This window comes from Cupressus sempervirens, chromosome 4 (genome assembly GCF_028749045.1).
Source record: "Cupressus sempervirens isolate cs-2001-9-10 chromosome 4, ASM2874904v1, whole genome shotgun sequence".
Classification (NCBI taxonomy): Eukaryota; Viridiplantae; Streptophyta; class Pinopsida; order Cupressales; family Cupressaceae; genus Cupressus; species Cupressus sempervirens.
In genome coordinates this window covers 716,162,555-716,183,228 of record NC_143121.1, presented here as the reverse complement: position 1 = coordinate 716,183,228, position 20,674 = coordinate 716,162,555, and the positions used below count along the sequence as shown (strand labels likewise).

The window sequence follows — 20,674 nt, the reverse complement described above, 5'->3', positions numbered from 1 at the left end:
TTCAAAATTTGCCAGTTGTCCTCTATTGATTTAAAACACCATAAGATCATTTGCTATCACTGCAAATTCGTGTTGGAGGATTGTTTTCTATTAGTGCAAACTAATGCTGCAAGACTGTTTGCTGAGAACTGCTTCCACACCATGATGTTTATAAAGGTAGGCCCATCAAACGGTTGCTCACTTTAGATTTTCCAGACATTTGCTGGATATGAAATCTTCCGAGCTCCTTATTCAAGGTTGCCTTGATGAGATATCAGACTCCCTCTGAATCCAAAATTCTTTCCTACAAGAACATTCTTCAAAAAAAAAAAATCAGGGCATATACTCTTCTAATAAAAAAATACAAATGAAAGATATTATAGACATAAGGAAAAAGAAGAGCTCAAGTACAATATATACTTATCTTGCCATCATAAACTTGATGAAAGCTTTTGGACTTTATGAGTATACACCATCTTGACATGGTACACTCAGTCTGAGTTTGTATAACCTAAATCCTGGGGAGTCAACTCGATCTTCTAAGTACTCTCTCTGACATATAACCTTCTTATAAGATGATACTTATGATTCTTTGCTACAAATTCTTTATTACTCGGGAATCAATAAAGCATGGTCTACTCCCTCTGAGTCAAGATTCACCATTGCAGATCATTTAGCTTCTCCTTTTGTCAAGAAGGCATACCATGCTAATATCCATGATCTTAGTGTCACAGCATGATGTCACTTTATTCCGTACTTTCTAAGAGAACCAATACTAATAATCTGAATAGTCATAAGATTATATAGAATGCATCTTTTCTTAAGTCCACAATCAATAACACTCCCTCTTGGACTTGAGGGAAGATCAGAAATGCCTTGAGTAAAATGTTTATCTTAATGATCTGTAGTCTCATGATGTAATCTTTATCCATGTGCATCTCATCAGTGATTCTATCCACGATTTATCTTCATTGATGAACTCCCTCTCAAACAAAATAATCGAGTTTGTCTAAGATGATAGAATCATTTGTTCTTATTCCAAGGTTCCCTTTTATAGTGGATCAAACTTATTCTAAATGGGAGTTTCCTTACAGTAGAGCGGCATTCGGCTTACTCACTATAAATTCTCCAAATGTCTCCATATCCTATGATTAAACAAAGTCAGACTCTCTCTGATTCTGAGTCTTGACGGGTGCCAAGAAAACTTTCTAACTTGATGCCATCTCCCCTTCTAGAAGAACACGTAAGCAATTACCAGGAACTAACAAACAATTCCATATACTACTGATCATAGAATGGAATTCATCAATCAACCTGGTACCTCAATTAATCATTCACATTACCACGTATCTTCAATCATCCTCTTAATTTGGTTATGTTTTGTTAGTTTTCCTATGGGTGTCGATTAAATTAGACCATTCCCACAAGTCTCACCGTTTCACATATCAAAAGTGGTTCTCCTCTTTGCTAGTTCAGCCCGACATATAGCATTCAATAATTTTTAGAATACTATTTACTTTCGAAAAACTTTTCACCATTTCATGTAGATAGATAGATAGATAAAAAATTAATGTCCGCGAGGCTAAAAATAGCCTATGGGACAGCAAGACAACTTAAGCAAACTTAAGTAGCTCCGTTCATTTCTTGTGTAGGATGATGATGAGCCCACCCAATTGCTCAATGTACTCTTCATTGAATAGGTTATGCCAAGAACTCTCACATATATTATCCACAAATTTATCTTTGTTGTCCTTGTAGGCCTCACATTCTTAAATAAAGTGTTGTTCAGTTTCCACTTTCCCAGAATTGCAAAATCTACAAATTCTCTCTTCCCAAGCCTCCTTTGGCCTCTTCCAACGCCCGATCTCAGAACGAAGTTGATGAGAGTTGGTTCTCAGTTGCGCAATAAGAATTTTAGCCCTCCAAGAAATGTTGGCTCCTATGTACGCTTTTTGGAGTTGATCACAAGTGGGGTTGAACTCATTTATATAATATATTTTCTTCTTCCCGATCTCTCTTCCCCAATTTCTCTTGTAGAATTTCTCCATAACAAAGACCTTTATTTCTTTATTATTTGTGGGGCACATATTGAATTGAATATTCCATTTACTCATCCATTTGATGTTTTGTTGCATCCATGTCCTTTTTCGCTTACATAGTGTATCACTAAAGACAACTTTGAGCCATCTATCCTCTTCCATTTTTTCGATTCTTTTTAGAGAGCTTAAAAGGCGAACCATAGCAAGTGCCTCGATAGAAGCAGCCCCCATTTCACTTAGCATGATATCATATGGAACAGTGCTTTTAATTTTAAACTTACTTGTGATCAAACGCTTTTGGATTCCTTTGATTTGCTTCCATTGCACTATAGTAGTGTTGCTGGCCCATAAATCACACCCGTAAAGAACAACCGGCAGCACAAGAAGACCGAACAAGGTTTGAATAGTTTTCCAATCCCACAACTCTGCTTCACGGCACCTGTTCTGAAGAGCATAAAAAGCCTTCCACCCACCTACTGTCCTTTTATGCCTACAACTAGACCAGCTTAGTTTTTTGTTGAAATCGATGCCAAGGTATTTATAGTCCACAACTTCTTCAAGAACACTTTCATTGTAATAAAACTCATGTTTATGCTGTTTTTTATTATTAAAGAAAATCATAACCTTAGTTTTGCTGATATTGACCTGCATCCCTACTATTCTGCAAAAGCTCTCAAGGGAAGATAGATGATCTTGCAAACCACAGGCAGATTTGGCAATCAAAATGAGATCGTCCGCATATAAGAGCAGCTTTATAACAAATTCACCTAGCTAAATGCCTTCACCATTTTGCAAGTTTAACCACTCTTCCAGTTTGTCAATATATAAACCAAACAAAGTAGAAGATAAAGGGCAACCCTGTTTGACCTCGATATTGCTCCTAAAACATTCTAAAATGCCATCTGAAGTTCTGATTTTGACTTTCACCTCTTCGTACATCCTATGAACAGCAGCTCTAAGATGCATAGGAATCCCCAATTCTTTCATCCTGAGCCAAAGCTTGTCTCTAGGGACAGTGTCAAAAGCCTTTTTAAAGTCAACAAAGCAACAAAAAACCTCTTCCTTTTTCTCCCACTCTTTTTCAATAATGTGTCTCAGAGTGACACAATGATCCATTGTCGAGTGCTTTGGTCTAAAACCAGCTTGCCCTTTAGCACGTTTACGGTTTTCTTCTACCCATTTGCTGATCCTAGTTTCTATCATGCTGCCAAAAAGTTTAGCAAAGAGGGGATTGATCATTATAGTCTTGTAGTTGGAGGGGTTGTTAACATCACCACTATTAAAAAGTGGTATTGCAAGGCTAATTGTCCAATCTTTCGGAAACCCTTCTTGGCAGATTTTGTTGAAGATTTTAGTGATGTGCGGTGCAAGAGTTTTCACACCCCACTTCAGATATTCTGCTTGAAGCTCAACAAGGTCTTTTGCTTTACCTCCACCCAACTTCTTAATCCCTACCTCTATCTCTTGCACAATGAAAAGATTTGTAGTATCGTTGACCAGGCTGTCCCACTCCACCCTCTTTTTCATAAAGTTTCTTAGAATATTCAAACCATTGGGTGGCAGTAAAATTATTTTCAGTTTGCTTTTTCCTTGGTTGGAGTTCTTTCCAAAAAAGTTTGGGGTTATTTCTGCCCAAGAAAATTAGCTCCTCTCTCCTTGTGAACATAATATCGGTTTTTTTCTTCTTTAGGATCTGTTTGTAGGCCTTAATGTCAAGGTTAGTTTTATTTGACTCCCTTACGTTTCTCCTAGCCCTCTTGCATTCCTTGTCAAACCATGCATTGGCTGGAAAACAAGTAGTTTTAGATTTTCTATTTTTTGCTCTCTTGCATTTTGAAAGAGCCTCATGAATCAAATTTGATAAATCATGACTATTAACAACATGCTTATACATAGGGTGTCCCATGCAAAGTTCCTCGAGTAGCTCTGAAAGTGTTACTGTTTTCTAAAGTCAACAAAATTCTGCCCTGAGAAGGGGGGTGTTGAGGGCCTTGGTTTTATGCCCCAATCCGCCTATCCTTTGCCCAATACAAATTTATGTACAGCGGTCTATGATCTGATTTGAGATCCCAAATGTGCTCTCCAATTTCAACTTCTTCAATATTCTCATACAAATTCTGCGAACAAATTACATAATCTACCACACTTGCCCCGTTGTATGTGTTGCAAGTGAAATTGCCCAACTTAGCCCATCTAGCCAAACCATTACAAATTATTAGATCAAATGTGCCATATAGAGTGATCAATTCTTCCCCAAAATGATTGCAGCCTTTACCATCCTCAGATATTCTTTCCCATTGATGATTTCTCTCTTCTATGAGCCAAATAGGGTTATCATTTACTTTGGAGCTGAAAATACTTGCTTGCCAATTTGTTGTCCTAGCATTGAAATCTCCAACAAGAAGAACATCCCCACGCTGCGAAAAAACAACAACATCTTTCTTTAATGCAGCATAGGGGTCATTGTGATCTAAGCCACACTTTTTATAAGTTTTAGAAACCTGTGGAGCAAAGTAACAGGCTACAATCCTAAGAAGACTGTTATCTTCCACAATTTTGAGCCATATAAATTGTTTATTAGAATCAGTCTTTTCCAACTGAATGGCACAACCTTCTCTTTCTTTTACTAGAACCATTATACCTCCATGACCTTTACCATTTCCCGCTACCTCATTCCACACTGCCAACTTCCAATAGCCTTCAAACAATGAGGTCTTACATCCCTCATGCTCATGTGTCTCTATGAGACAAACAATGTCTTTGCCTTCCGCAATAGGTCCTAACCCAGGCCCATGTCTCCATGGATAACCTCTGCAATTCCAACAAACTAAACTTAAGGACGCCTAGGTTGAGCTTGATTGCTATTTGTTTTGCATGTTAAAGTGTTTGTTGTCGCACCTTTGTTGCCTTCTTGCTGCCCTTCATTGGGCGGTGGCCAAAACGAGCAATAATTGCTTTTCCCTTGAACATCCAAGCTCTTTTGCCTTCATTTCTAGCTGTTCTGATTTTTTCCATTTCCATCCTTCTTTCTTCTTGTTGTCTCACAGTTAGATCCTCCTCTAAAAAGAAGCGAGAACCCCTCAAGAGCTGTTTTTTGTTAAGTAGATTTTGTTTGTCGCTAATACTAGGCATGACTACTTTGATTGGCCTATTTCTCTCAGCGTGTGGTTTGCCAACCCTCCACGCTTGGCAGATTTGATCTTGACATAACAACACTTCTTGTAGGAAATCCCTCGTTAAGTCAAGGGTATGTTTGCCTTCCCCATAATCTTTTATCCCTTTGATAATTATATTGGATGCCCTAAGCTGCCTTTCCTTGACCTCTCTGTCTTGTGTGTTCACACGAATCTTTGCCTCTTCTCTTGCCAGATCAAGGTGTTTGCAATTGTCCCAAGTTTTGGTGATTGCTGAAAAACTTCTCTTCTCCTCTTCAACCTCTGCCTTTCCCAGCGAACTAGTATGAAGAATCTTTCTCTCCTTATTGTGAGATGGCTCGGTATTTGCTGTGACCTTGTTTGCTACCAATGTAGCATTCAAGTTTTTCCATTCATCCTTCATGTTCTGCAATTCAAGCTTCCCTGCTAAAAGTGTTTCTTGCAGCGTTAAAATTTCAGCTTTTAAAGCGTTGTTATTATCTGCAAGAGCTTTATTTGCTGCAATTAGCACATGTATATTGCGGTAACTTTCTTGTTCCTTGGCCTCTAGGTGCTCCAACCTCCTCTTGGCCCTCAAAAGTTCTTGTTCATAAAGATCTGGGCACCAAGCAAGAGGTGTGGAGGTAGGGCTGTAAATGACAGGATCAACAAAGTTGCTACTACTGCACAAATGACTGTCACCACCTAAGTGTGGAGGAGGGCACATTTTGACAACATCTTTTTATTTCTTCTCTTGTTTATGCAATCTCTGCCCGTGTTTTTGCTTTTCATGTGACCATTTCGAGTGAGCAAGTCTACATTTTAAAATACCCTTGAACTGTTTAACATTGACCCAAATATATTTCCCTATCTTGCCAAGTAAGGCCATTTTGACTTGCCCCAAATGATTAGTTTCAAAGTGCACCAAAATTTTTTGACCGTTTTTGACCAATGAGATGGTTTGTTTTCCCATAGTTTGCATATCCACAGTTTGTTTTCCCATTGTTTGTGTATCCACAATTTGTTTTTCCATTGATCAAAGGAATGAAAGACAAAACAAAAGGTAGCAAGAGCAAATATATAAAGAAAAAAAAAATACCGGAAATGTGCACCTTGAAGACTGCCCTAGGACTACCCCCTAGTCTAAAGGCCTACCACTATCTTGTTGTGGGCTGGGCCCAATCTTCGTTTTGCCCTTGGTATCGAGCCTGTCTAGAATCTAAACGTAAGACCCATATGTTACTTTTGAAGAATATATGGTGCCTTAATAATCTACTTATTTTGTTTTACACCTGTCGATGATCATCTCACATTTGTCTACAGCCAATATTGATAATAGAGATATTATCGTTTTCAAGAAATCTGTATAAAGGCAATCTACAGGTAGGACAAAAGTCAAATCCATAGTGCACATCGATACTTCGGATTTGCCAAATGTTATTACAAGTTGAATAGGCATTCAACCAGTACACATGCATATCGAATAATTTTGCTCTCCCTTTTAAATTATAGCTCATTATTTAAACAAGGTCTTTTCCTGCATGCAATTGTATCCCAAAATTTTGTTTAATACAAAGTGTTTCAAATGGTTTCATCATATACAATATGAGCCATGAAAGCTTATCTTTATTTTATAGTTCTTGCTTGGTTGTCACACTAAGCTTTAATCGTGAACCTAAGTAAGACTTTACTCAGAGGGATCTTTATGACATTCGCTCATTGTCAAGTCTTCATCATACTTATTATTGCAACTGCATTGTCATTACCATACCACTGTAATGCCCCCTCTATAGTTGACTTGTGAAACTCAAACATCCACGTTGACAAATTCTTCGAAACTTCTCAATTATGCTTCATAATTACAAATCATTCCATGAATATTAATCACAGCCTTTAACATGGTCTGAGTTTCTCACAGACAACGTGATAGTTTGTGCATCATTGCTGCATTATTTTGGTCTTCTATTTAAAATAGTTGCTGCCTAAGGAATTTTTCTCCTTCTCCATTATATTCACTCTTTTAGCGATTATAATTTTAATTTACTGACATGCCTGGCCTGAGATGCATCTGTGATCACCTTTTATATATATATCTGGACATGATCATTGTCGTCTCTGTTGGCAAAACATTATTCAGCCAGATCATATAGTTCCTATCTTAGCTGCGTTAATTTCATTAAGAGGCATGCATATTATATTCTTACACAAAGGGAATATATCCAAGTCTCGTGACTTTCAATTAATACCAACTCATCGCTCTGGAATAAAGAACCATGCAGTTGAATAATGAAGCGCTCACTGTTTCAAAGTTAACAACTGCTTGCATTTATATGAAGGTTTCTAACCCTTCTCACTGCTCCATTCTATGCACACATCTGCAAACATTTCGCATAATAATAACATGCTTTCTTGGGGCATTTTCAGCGGGTCTTGTAGCTATTTAAGGAGAAGAATGAGCACTTGTTGAACAGAAGAATCTGATTCTATTGGTCTGCGAGCAATTAGGAAGTCAAATCTGACATGGTGGGTGGAAGTACATTCACTTAATTTCCCAACATTTCACATTAGTGAGAATCATACTATGTTTTAGAGAATCATCACTGATGGACTCGTGAACAAAATATTTCTTATTATTATTCATATCTTAATGCGAGTCTTCCTGAGTTACTCTCAGAACTCGATTTATATCTTATATTAGAATAGAATCTTTACATCCACAAAGCAAATATTTCCATCTGCAAGCATTCTCCTTATTTTCTTCGCTGTGTTTAATGGATTGTGATATGATAAAGAGATGCCACTGTTATGACAGTATTCTTAAATCGTTCCTGACTTAAGTAGAATCGAGCCTTCAATAATCATTATTGATTACTCCCCCGTTATCTGCCTGATGAAATTTCTCCAAACGTTGCCAATCTCCAATATTATGGGCACTCAATATCGTGTATATATTTTGTTGTCTTCTTTTCTTACAATCAATGATGCCGACTATGATTTAAAATTATTTGCAAACAATCAAATATGGCAAAACAAGGATTCCCCAAACGATGCCAATACCATCTTGCCTATTTTCCTCCTGCTCCCTGCGTTAACTTTGGACCTTGACTGGAACTACATTTCTTACGTCAGTTTATAATATTCTTTTATCAATATCTCCATTTTCTTTTCCTTCTCACATTTGCAACTAGGCTCTGATACCATGTTAAGGTCATGGATCTTCTGCAAATGTTTACACTCCTATAGGTGATCCTATTCGGGCAGATTGCTAAAAGAGTAGACTTATGGATTTCAGTGTGTCTTCTAATTTGCAATCTAACCCTCCCTTATACCTAACTCAAGGGGCATGTTCATTGAATGGTCCCTCTCTAGGTCGGACTACTTCAAAACATGATTGTTTCCTCAAGATTGATGCCCATTCCAAGAGTTACTAATGGTTAGTAACTAACTAACCAAACTAGTAAATAAGAGGGCTTATAAAAGCCGCAAGGAAGATGCCAATCTGTCTAGAGGGGTCAATATGTTCTAGTGACCAATACTTAAGGAAACTCATGCATCCAGATCAGACTGATCTGAAAATCAGAACACTTGTCTTATCGAAGTTACAAGGAATTAACACTGTATGAAACCCTCTTCAAAACTCTTCAGTAATGGCTCCTTGTCAAATTATTTAATTCTATCCCTTATCTACCACACTTTCTTCTTAAGATCTTACTGCCTTTAATATCTTAATATTTTCAAGAAAGGATGCAACTCTTCAAAAGGATACAATCGTTTATTTAAATGTCATGTCTCTACTATCAAATTTATTAGAATATTTTTAATATTTTAGTATTTTGCTATATTTAGCTAGTTCTAGTTAATGGTCATTTAGGCTTTCTTTTTAGTTTGTTCATTCAGTTCTATTTATAGATGTCTATATTAAGACAACCTTGCTTTTTTTTCATGTTATAATTACAGTTTGTAAACTCTATTTAAGAATTCGTTAATAATACAACTATTATCCTGTATTTAACAACAAGTTTCATGCTATCAGAGCAAATATTTTGGGAGATAGTTTTTTTTTGTAATTCGTTTTTTCAAACATGTAAAGAAAAATAAATTAATATTTCTCCAATGACTTGTAGTGTGCAACAGAACTCAATTAGGTCCACACCAGCCAGTTCTTGGCCTTTTCTGAGTTTGTTTTACGAAATTATAAGGTGGCTTCAGAATTTTTTTGGTACTTTTCTGAGTTTACCCAATCACAACAAGCAATGTGATTTTTTTATTTATTGGCCACGTCATCTGCAAATCATTGGCAAGTAGTGTTTATTTTTTGGCCCGCTCAGCACAGAAGGACAAAGATTTTTGTTTTATCCAGCACCCAATACTTTTCTGCACTACACATCGCTTAGCAGTTGTGTCTCCTTCATCATCCCAGTGCCTTGTTTTTTAACCTATGCCCTGTTTTGCAGATAGTGGTGATCTTATATGACCCATGTACGTGTATTTTAGCTCAGCCACACATTAATCAAACTCAGCACAAAAGCTAGAGACAGACAATACTGTGCCTTGTCTTTTCCGGTTAATAGACCCACGCACTCTTCCCTCCGATCAACGATTTTTTTATGCTGAGCTGAATGTTGTTGTTGGGTGTTCTTTTTTGGAATTTTTTGGTGGGTGCAGTCCAACTTTTGGCAATTCAGCGGTCAAATGTTTGGCTAATTCAGAGATTTTTCTGGGTTTTGTTTTAAACCTGTGACCTCCTTTTTAGTGAAATATCCCCGACAGGATTATCGACTCTTTAAGCACCAAAAATCTTAAAACTTCAAGAGTTTGACATTTCGTCAGACAATTAGCAATCGAGCTCTGATACCACTGTAATGACCCTAACTATAAAGGTCACTAAATCCCAACAATGTACTGTGGCAATTCGTCAAATAATTTGCAAACAACCTTCGAATACCACAGTAATCATCCTGCTGACTCACTCTCTAGAATGGTATCGGATGAATGCTTTTGATTTTTAGTACTTAAACAGATAACATGCAAATGAAACAAACTGAGTTTGCCAAAATCAATTCATGAATTGCATTTATAGGTTCTGCAATCATAACAATCATAGCTTAAAAACAAATACCCAACTAGGCACCTGAAACGTTCGTTGGCATATTCACAAGCTGAGTCGAATTGGGCTTCCAAGCTCACCACTATTATGCTTGACTGTCTTCGATCCGGCCCTTGCCCGCCTGCATATTATCTTGGCGATTTTTCTTTATAATCTCCGAATATGGACACTGGAAGTTTGGATGTCTTTGACCTGGTTGCCGAAATTCCACTAGTCCTGTGCGTTTCCTTTATAAATCCGAACCCTCATGGAGAACTTGTTATCCTGTTGCCGAAATCATTCCCTTCCGTATTTCTTTCCTGATGCGTGTGCAGTGTTAGACTTCAGATTTAAATGCTGGACTGGAGCGATTGAGGACTATGAGTTTCTGCACCGCTCTTGGATGTTCATTGGGTTCCTAGGTGCGTTGAAGTAGGGCCTGGAGTAGCTGCGCGACAAACGACCCACGTTCAGCCTGGAATTCTCATGTTAAATTTCTGAACCCGATAGCTTGAATCTGAATTCATTGCTTGCTGGTAAACCCGTGCTGACAATATGTGAATCTTACTCCGGTCTTCTCTTGCCCACGTCACTGGCAGTGGCTTGAGACAGCGGTTATTACTGATGAATTTCCCAAATGCTGAAGCGATGGCCTGTAGTCGCATATACAATTCGCACTTTCCAGTTTCCTCAGACAATGACTGAAATGCGTGAGGGGAAAGGCGTCTAGCATTGGCTGTTGCCGAGTTGAATCATTTTGATGGGCAATAGTGTTGTCTAATTAACCAATACTGGTTGTTCCAGAGGTAGATTTCTGGATCGATTCACAACACGCTGTAGGTGATCCGATGTGCCCAAACTGTATCGAGGGCCCTTCTTCAACCTTTCACCAAGAGATAATGCCGGTACAGATCACAAGCTCGCCTTTGATACTCATACGCTTTCAACTAAGGTCGGCCTGAATGATTTATGGCAGTGCTGCTGGAAGATTGACTAGGAGACTCGCCTTCTTTTCTAGATCTGTTCAATGCTGCAACTGATCCTGTAAACCTTATGAATATATTATATCTTCGAATATCAATCCTCAGAAAGATCCTCCGAAATTGTTGGCCTTGAGCCCACAGATTCTGTCCCTGATGAAATGACTGAATGTCACCTCCAATCTGCAATAATTCGGATGATATTTCACACCCTCAAAATTGCGCACCAATTGAGAGTTACCGTTCTCAATGGCCAACTGTGACAATTGCAGAAACCCTAGGTTCCACAATGCACCTGTGATTGAATCACAACCTGAAAATCAAAGAGAGATAATCAACTGCATGATTCGAATGGAGCCCTGGGGTGCCTATTTATTCTTTTCCCTCCATCCTCTCCAGAGACTTCTAGAACCTTTTTGATCTTATCCCTCAAGTGACTTTATTAAATATTTTCCAAGTCACTTTATTAAATACAAGGTTATCTTTTAATATTATTTATTTAATTAAAATAATTAATTAGTCGTCCTTGGACAACCATTAATTAAATTAATTAAATCGAACTGTCACCAAAAAATTTGGGGACATGACATTTAGTTTGTTTAGTGATTTCAGGCCTGCACTCTCATTTTCAGGCCTGCGCATAAGAAAGCCACGGTAATCCAAGTTTCCGATTTCAGCAATGGGTTTTCTGTATTTTTTGGATAAAGACTTTTTAATAATTTTTTTCTAAAATAAATTATTTGGAGGTTTTTAATATTTTTCCCTCAAGAATTATCTAATGTGTCTTCGTAGTTTCCCCCTCTAAAAAAAATCAGCTGGGTTTTCATAATTCTTTCCCTCCCAAAAAATACAGTTGGGCTTTCATAATTCTTTCCCTTAAAAAAAAAATCAATTGGCATCTGCAATTTTCCCTCCAAAACAGAAGTTCGTATTCTCTGATCTTAATCTCTTCTTTCATTTGGTTTTGATTAATTTTTCACCTAAAAAATTATGCCTGGTTTTGGTAGGTTTTTCTCCTAAAAAATTGTTTCTGATCTCTGTCGCAAAGTTCACATGGAATGTTATTTCGAAGTTTTTACCATTTTTTCTCCCAAAACAAAACAATGCTTTGTAATCTTCAAATCATGGTATTATGCAATCTATTTTGGGACATTATACTCATCTGCAACAGTTTGGAGGGCTCTGCAGCTATTCTCAGTATGTCTCTGTTTCCAAGGAAGGATAGTTTTGTTACCAAACATCATGTTGGATATTTCTGTGATGATTTCTAGTCAGTTGTTTTATAGATTCTGCAAAGGTCAGTGAAAGAGTTAGTGGCAGGCTCTACTGCCTTTTTGCAAATTATTTTGAAGAGGGGCACAACCTTCACTGTTATTTAGCTACTCGTGGTCATTAACATTCTCCAGAGCCAGGGAGGAGTCTTAGCAGTAGCAGAATGTTCTGAAGAATTTGGAGGGTTCTACAGTTCTCAGTATATTTTTGTTTCCGAGGAAGCACAATTCACTTATTGAACATCAGGTTGGATGTTTCTGAGATCATTTTGGTCACCAGTTTTGCAGATTTTGGGAGGGTCAGTGGAAGAGTCTGTGGTAGACTCTACTCTCTTGGTACAAATCATTCTAAAGAACGGGAGCACCTTCTCCATTTTTTTCTTGCTACATTTGGTCATTGACATTTTGCAGATCTAGTGCAAGTCTTAGCAGCTGCAGAATGTTTTGTCATATTTGTGACTACAAGACATGTAAAGTCTTTTGCAAAATAGTTCATAGGATGACCATTAAGGGAGTGTATTAAAATATTTATAATATTTTTAGTATCTCGCTATATTTAGCTAGTTCTAGTTAATGGTCATTTAGGCTTTCTTTTTAGTTTGCTCATTTAGTTCAATATAGACTTGTCTATATTAAGAAAACCTTTCTTTTTTGTTCGCACTATAATTAGCATTTGTAAACTCTATTTAAAGGTTCATTGATAACACAATTATCATCTCATTTTTAACAATTTAAAAATTTGCATATTAACTTAATCAACTACCATTATTCTCTTAACATATGTTCTTCATAAAGATTTTTCTCCTATTCCTCATAGACATTTCATAAGTGATTTGGATCTTCTTTATATACCTTCAAAAACTGGGCAGGAGGAAGGTAAATCAATATAACCACACATTTTACTCTTTCAACTTGATATGCACAGCATGTAGCTTAATCTCATAGACATATTCATCGCATATTACCATTCATAAGTGATCTAACTATCATGCAACATAAATAGAACACAAGATATACATAGAAAGCCTTTTACTGACTGAGAATGCAGTGCCAAGTTTGGTTAAAATAAAAGTTGAGGTCCAATGTTTCATTAACAGTTCTGATTTGTTCGTGAACCCAGTAACCCTTTTCAATACAGTGTCCTTTTTGTTTCTGTAAGAAAAGAATCAACATGAATTATCCCCCTGTAATCATAACAATGTCAATTGCACCTGTTGACATGCAACTCGCTGTGAATCTTAAACCTAGGTAAAAACCATCAACATGCAGGTTAGGGTTTTTTTCTTGAGCTGTTATAGTCTTTTCTCAACCTTTTCTAGAAGTAGTTGTTCATTTGTGGATTTCCAATCCTCTCATGCAGCAGTAAAAAAATTGAGTTGATCATCCTCAGAGATCTTCAAGCTATCTTTACTCACTGGTGCTTTGACTGAGGGCTGATGGAGATTGGATGCAGCCAGACCAGTTTGGTTGATTTTTGGCTAACGCCTCATTTTAGTTAGTCAATTATCTCCATATAATATTGGCACTCACGATAAGAGCTGCGATAATTCAATCATCAATTAACCACTCGTGAATTATGCTGTAGCCAACTATGGATTTTATGCAACGGGGTCCCTTACGAGTTATAACTCCTGCAAAAACGAAAAACTTTGCTCTAGTCAGCTGAAACGCTACGGCGAGTTGTTTCATTTTCATTCCAACCGATAACGATTAGAATATTTATGAGGAGATTTTAAAATCCCTATGGCTTAAATAGGTTGTGAAACTGTCGAAGTATACGTAGTCACAGCGGATCACACATCTCATCCCTATGATGTATCGTGTAGTTTGGTGAGAAACAATAAATGTGTCCAAAACTGTATCATAGATTGTGATGTGAATATCAGGATTTAACTGTGTGATTTTTGAGTCAAACTCGATGACCCATGTTTCATGAGTAGTGATTCAACATGAATCCATCTCTCATGAGAATAAATGGAACACTTAGCACTCATTGGATCTAGGTGATGCTCACAGGGGTGAAGCACCGGGACTTCCCGGGAGGTCACCCATCCCAGTACTACTCCAGCCTTGAATGAAAGCTTTATCTATATTGGCGTGCAATGCGAAAGCCTGTGAGTCCGTGCTTGATTGTCTTGATTTCAGATTCTTGGTTATGACTCCGAAAATATATACAGACACCTAATAGTGACTACAAACCCTGACCGGCTAAAAGATTGATCTAAAATGGATATAACGATGTACAGAAAATTAAATTACATGCGTATTCAAAGGAAATCAATTCACAGCGGAAAATTTTCCATTGATTATTTCAAAAGACTCCTTAATTTTATTCAGATATGTTACAGGAAAAACTTGACTTACTTGAATGTTTGGCGAGACTTGCAATTGACGGGGAGGACTCGATCCGATCTTCTTTACGGAAATAGTGACCTTTTCTTCTTCCATTGTTGATCCTTATATTCTGCTACATTCTGAACAATGTTGATGGAGAATTCTGCCCGCCAAGCTACTGCTCTGGGTTTGGATTCCGTCTTGAATCTCTACTAAATTTAGCGTAATATTTATTCACACCAAGGCCCCACTGATTTGGTCAGTTGATTTGAAGCGCTTTGCTTTCGATTAACGAGAGAGTTTCATCGGTTGTCCTGTTTGGGTATGGACGAAAACATTGTTTTGATTACGTAAAAAGGATCCGAAATCTTTAACAAAGTATAGAGAGTAACTAATTAAAAGTTCAAAAAATAAAAAGTTTCAATGAATAGATATACTAATACATAAATATGAGGTTTAAGTACATCTATGTATAAAAAATAGCAAAAAGAAAGTAAAATGACAGCTATAGAGTTTTTGATAGGTCCATTACTTGATCTGTCAAAATGTTCAAAATATGAGATTTAAGTACATCTATGTATAGAAAGATAGCAAAAAGAAAGTAAAAGGACAACTATAGAGTTTTCAATAGGTCCACTACTTGATCTGCCAGAATGTTCATATTTTTTGCAGTGGCTTTCATTTCATTCAGCTTTTTCACTCCCCCACTTGCATTCTTCTTGGAGTTGGCCCTGGTGCACTTGCTCAGCCCCTAATCCTCATTCACAACAAAGGAGTCAAGTCCTCTAGTCTGATCCATCTTATTCAGCAATGTATTGAAGTTATCAGCCATAGTTTTTAGAATATTACAATTTTTGTCACCTGAATTCTTGATCATTCTTTCCATATTGCTCGCTCTAGCTTCCAGGCTCTCCAACCCTTTTTGGATATTTTTATTAACCTGTTCCAAATTCTTATTTTTTGGATGAAAATATTGTTGAAGTTATAATAATTTTGTTATTTTTTCGACTGTCATGAAAGTCTAGTTTTTAAGTTTTTAAATTTTCCCATGAATATATTTTATTATTATTAGTATTATTTAAGTTATTTTTATACCTTAGTTTTTGTTTAGGAATTGGACAAACTACAAACAATCCTACTTATACATCAATAATTGATGTAATATTTTTTATTAAAATAAAATTCTAAATTTTAATTGTCATTTTTCTATTAGCTCTTTTATTTTTCTTTGTAGTCTTTTTATTTTGTGTCAGGAATTTATATAGAAAATAAGGTCACTTGGAGATGTGGCAATCTTCATATATGTGTTCATTGAGAAGAGTTTCCTATGGCATTATGCATAGTACTAAATGTGTCATCCTCTAAAATCGTTGAAGAAGCAGGACATGTCCTTCAATTAGTTTTTGGTGATTATTTAGTCTTTATGGGTCATGCCATTACTTTTTTGTGATGTTTTAGTCTCTGTGTCATTCAATGAACATGGTGTATTTGGTTGATGCCTATCCTTTTCTAAACGCTTAAAATCGTCCCAAAACACTGTATTAATTTATTAATTTTTCCTTTGACACTATAATTAATTATATATTGATTAATTATATTTGTCATGTTCCTCTACTTAATTAATTGAATTTAAATAGGTTCACTTCCCTAATATATTTGAATTCAATTTAAATACTTCCCCCTAATGTATTAAATTTATTTAATACAAAGTGCTCCATAAATCCCCTTTTAAATAAATCCTAATTTATTTAAATCCCTCCACTTTATTAAATTCCATATTCTATGATTATATTAAAATACTACCTCTCATCCTTTTGAGCCAACCCACTTTATTAATCGCAAGCTCTCTCTTAAGCACCTTTTTAGCCCCTAAGTGGTTGCTCACACATGTGAGCAACTCAATCCCTAGGAGCCCCTCTTTCATTAAATTCTTCAAAAATGACTCTTACATCCTTGGCCCCCACTCCTTTCCCAAAAGTTTCTCGCATGTGTGAACAAATCTTGAACCACTCAAATCATAAAGGTTTTTTTGGAATTTTGCATGGCTTGTCCTTTAGCCTATGTGTCTCCTTTGTGGAACCTATGTGGATATCACATAGATGCCACCTCCTCGAGGTCTCCCTCAAGCCTATAAATAGAGCACTTATCTTAAGCATTTTTCATCTCCTCCATTTCATTGTTATCATGCTAGTTTAGTTCTACAGTCTTTTAGAGATTTTATGCTTGGAGCTAACCTTTGGTAGTTGTTTGTATTTTAGTCTTGTATCTTGCATTTTCATGCTAGTTTGTATTTTTTAGTTTTCTTATTTGCATCCACATTCACCTTTTTTTAATGCTTTCGAGAATGGTTGCTTCCATAGCTATCTCTTGAAGCATTCTTGATCATTTCGGGTAGGTTCATATTCATCATTGCATATCATTTATTTACTTGGGATTCAATAGTTGTGTTTGAGGAGAGCACATCCACATCCCTCAATCTTAAGCACACCAAGAAGGTCTCATTTGGGTGCCCTTGTTGACCTGCTTTGAGGTTGTGTGGGATCCTTGCATTGGTTGCATTAGTTCTAAAAATCAAGTAGATTAGTTGTATTTCAATTTATTTGAATTTTGATATACATGTACAACTAATGTTTGTTTGTTTAAGCGTGCTCCCAACACAGAAGGATTTTCACGTATATGTTTTAGCACACCCAATGGGACCCACGTCCCTTTTTCTCATTAAAATTTTAACCAAAACTTGGTGGTTTCTAAAGAAAAAAATAGCGCATTATTGTCTACATTCCAACGCAATGTCAGTTGCGAAGATGTTTCGTTGTCTTCATAGTTCAGCATCTCTATATTTTGGCATCTATATCATTGACAAATTTAACACATATTGTTTTATCATCTCCAAGTTCATATGTCTCTGCTAATTTGGTCTCTAGCGTTTGCGACTTCCCAATATTTGCATGTTTTAATGTCTATAAGTTTTTGCATCTACGTGTTTTGGCGTCTCTTAGTCTCGTCTATCATCTGCGACCTACGAGAGTAAGTATCGAGTATAACCAGTTTGTTTCTCTTCTGTCATCTACATTTAATCATCTTCGCTATTTTGTCGTCTACAACTATATTTTATCGTCTTTGTTATTTGATAGATTACTGATATTTGGAGAATTCTTGATATTCACCTCTTTATTTACTTCATATAAAAAGATTACTAATTAGATTTTATTGTAGGAAGCAGACTTTGGGGGACTTTAGAATTAGGGAATGGAATAAACTTGCATGATTTAACCACTTGTCCTATGAATGAATGTTTCAAGTAATCTCACAAGTCCAAACAAACTCTTGAATGCGCTTAAAAGTAATATTACTCACTCAATCTTGAATGCCTTGAGAGAATTTACACACCTTTCATTGGAATTAATGTTTCAACACAACCTTGAATGCCTTAAGGGAATTGACAAGCTTTTCATTGGAATGGATGCTTTGATAATAAAACACACTCTTGAATGCCTAAAGATTAAAGAAGAATGCAATGAAATATTTCAATTTGGGCTTAAAACATTCTCATAAAATCTTGAATTCCTAAGGGACAAAGAAGATTTCTATGAAACATTTCGACTTGGTGAATAAAATGAATAAATTTAATCTTGAATGACTTAAAGGAACTCGTTCTTATCCCTATCAATTTTATTATGTTGACCAACGATCGATTTATTATGTTGGCGACATTGTCAAGTTGGACAAAACTTTTGCATGCTTAAACATGATTGTCTTCAAAAGTAGATAGAAAACCTAAAGCTTCAATTGGGAAAGAACAAGTGTCTTTTAAACCCCGAGGCCACTTACGTATTCTCTCCTCTTGCACATTCAGGTGATCTTGAGTGCACAAGAAATAAGTGGTCTTGTTTTTAATTTTTAGGAGGCCTACTTGAGTATTTAATCACCCCTTAGAATGACCTCAAATCCCATGTTTTGGCAAAGTATAAATAGTGGGAGGTGAATCCAAAGACACCTCTTTTGGAAGTAAAATCATGTCACTCTTGCCTAAGCCCCAAATAACTCTATACCTTTGGGAAGTGAAGGTGGAGATTTGGGTTACTGTCTCCTCACGGTTATGTGGCATTATTTTCTTTCATCTATAGATTTGGGCCTCATGTACCTTGTTTATATTGAAGACACCCACTAGTTGATCTTTGTACAGCCTAGTAGAAGCCTTAATATGGTTGTTGACGTGTTTGGCATGCTTGAGTGTTCAAAATCCAAAACTAATATGAACATCAAACAAGTCCAAATGAGTGAAATGGTGAGCTAAACATTCAGTGAGAAAAGTGGTTTGCAAGTAGAACCTCCTAACTTACAAATGTTTGCATAAGTCTTGTACTTGGTCCAACATTCAAGGTTCACTAGGTCTTTTATTTTCATATCTTCACAACATTTTTCGTGAAATTCTTGTGCTTGGTCTTACAGCTGGGATTTATTTTGTCCCTGCCATGTTTGACACAATCAAACATAAGAAGGTGAAGTTATCTAAACCATTTGCCTACAAGGAAAGAAAAATCCCAGAACATGGTGATAAACAATTTTGATACGCCATCAAATACATCAAAAAAGAAGAAGATAGACAAGATTATTATGATATAATTTTGTACAATGCCAAACTTTGAGAATGGTCCACTTTCTTAGGAGTAAACCCAATATTTATATTTCCAATTAGAGAAGATTAAGTACCCACATAGTGACCATATCACCCTCGTTTTCCACATCAATCTACTCCTATATCATCTTTTTTCAAAGCTTCTAGTATTCCATTTGTAAACTTTCCTCTAGAGAGTGTTGTCATTTGAACTTTAATCCTTAAGTCCAAGAACATCTTAGTCATGACCCTCTATTCAAAATCAAACATCAAGAGCTAACAGTTTTCAAATTCAATCCTAGGTAGCAAGATTTCCAAGATTACAACACTGAAACTTTATCCACAAGTAAACATTTATCATAGTTGCATTTGCTCATTTGGGATCACAAGTCCATCTCGAAATATTGAGTCCTTTATTTAGTGTCCTATCTTGCTTAAAGATTATTTGTCCATATTTAGTAGGAGAAAGATACTGTAGTGCCTACCCTCGTTCACATCTTTTCTAGACTCATTGTTGCTATTATTATCAGACTTTGATGGACTAGTATTATGATGATGGATTAGTGGTATTGTTTTGACACTATCAGACATTATGTTATGGATTCAGTTATTATATGATGAGATCATTTAGACTTTACATTTCATGTATGTATGATGATCATTATATTGTTTTTTTTAGTTATTGTTGATGATTAGTTAGATGGTTATTAATTCATGTGTTTTATTATGGATACTTACCCCATACTTGCATGTGTATGGTGTGCGTGTTTTCTTATTGTATGGCGTTTCTGATGTGGTTAAGGAAGGGAGTCGTAGTCACCTGCTTAGTCGGGATCTACACGATGCACCACTTCCTGCCATTGTCTGTTTAGCTTAGCACTATATATATATTGTATGTACATGCATGGTTTTTTTGCAGGTTGCAGGTACCGGGTATCGACTTCCTTGAATTGCCAGGATGAGCGTACCCTATTATACTATCTCAATGATAAGAGAAGGGAGATAAGTTCTCAAGTCCAAATCCCAAACCCTAAAACCATTTGTCCTAGTGAGTTGGGACAAGTATCAGAGTTGAGCACCCACTGAATGTGTCGGATGACATATTTCATGATTTTTAATCCTTTAGACTAGTTTTGTATGAATTGACCTATGATGGGTTTTCATATTTTGTTATGAAGGTCTATGGTGAATTTTTTGTTAATTAAATCTTAACAAATAGATTCAATTAATAAA

General features: G+C 36.3%; 1 protein-coding gene across 2 annotated transcripts in view; it reads right to left on the bottom strand.

Annotated features, from left to right (window-relative positions):
* The window catches only part of LOC149563277 (ubiquitin family protein), a 34,515-nt gene extending 19,489 nt beyond the window's left edge, over positions 1-15,026 (bottom strand). For both annotated transcript variants that reach the window (XM_089826627.1, XM_089826628.1), the window contains exon 1: positions 14,854-15,026. In XM_089826627.1, coding sequence (XP_089682753.1) covers positions 14,854-14,937 — 84 coding nt within the window. In that variant the 5' untranslated portion in view covers positions 14,938-15,026. The remainder of the gene's footprint in view (positions 1-14,853) is intronic.
* Between the last annotated feature and the right edge of the window lie 5,648 nt (positions 15,027-20,674).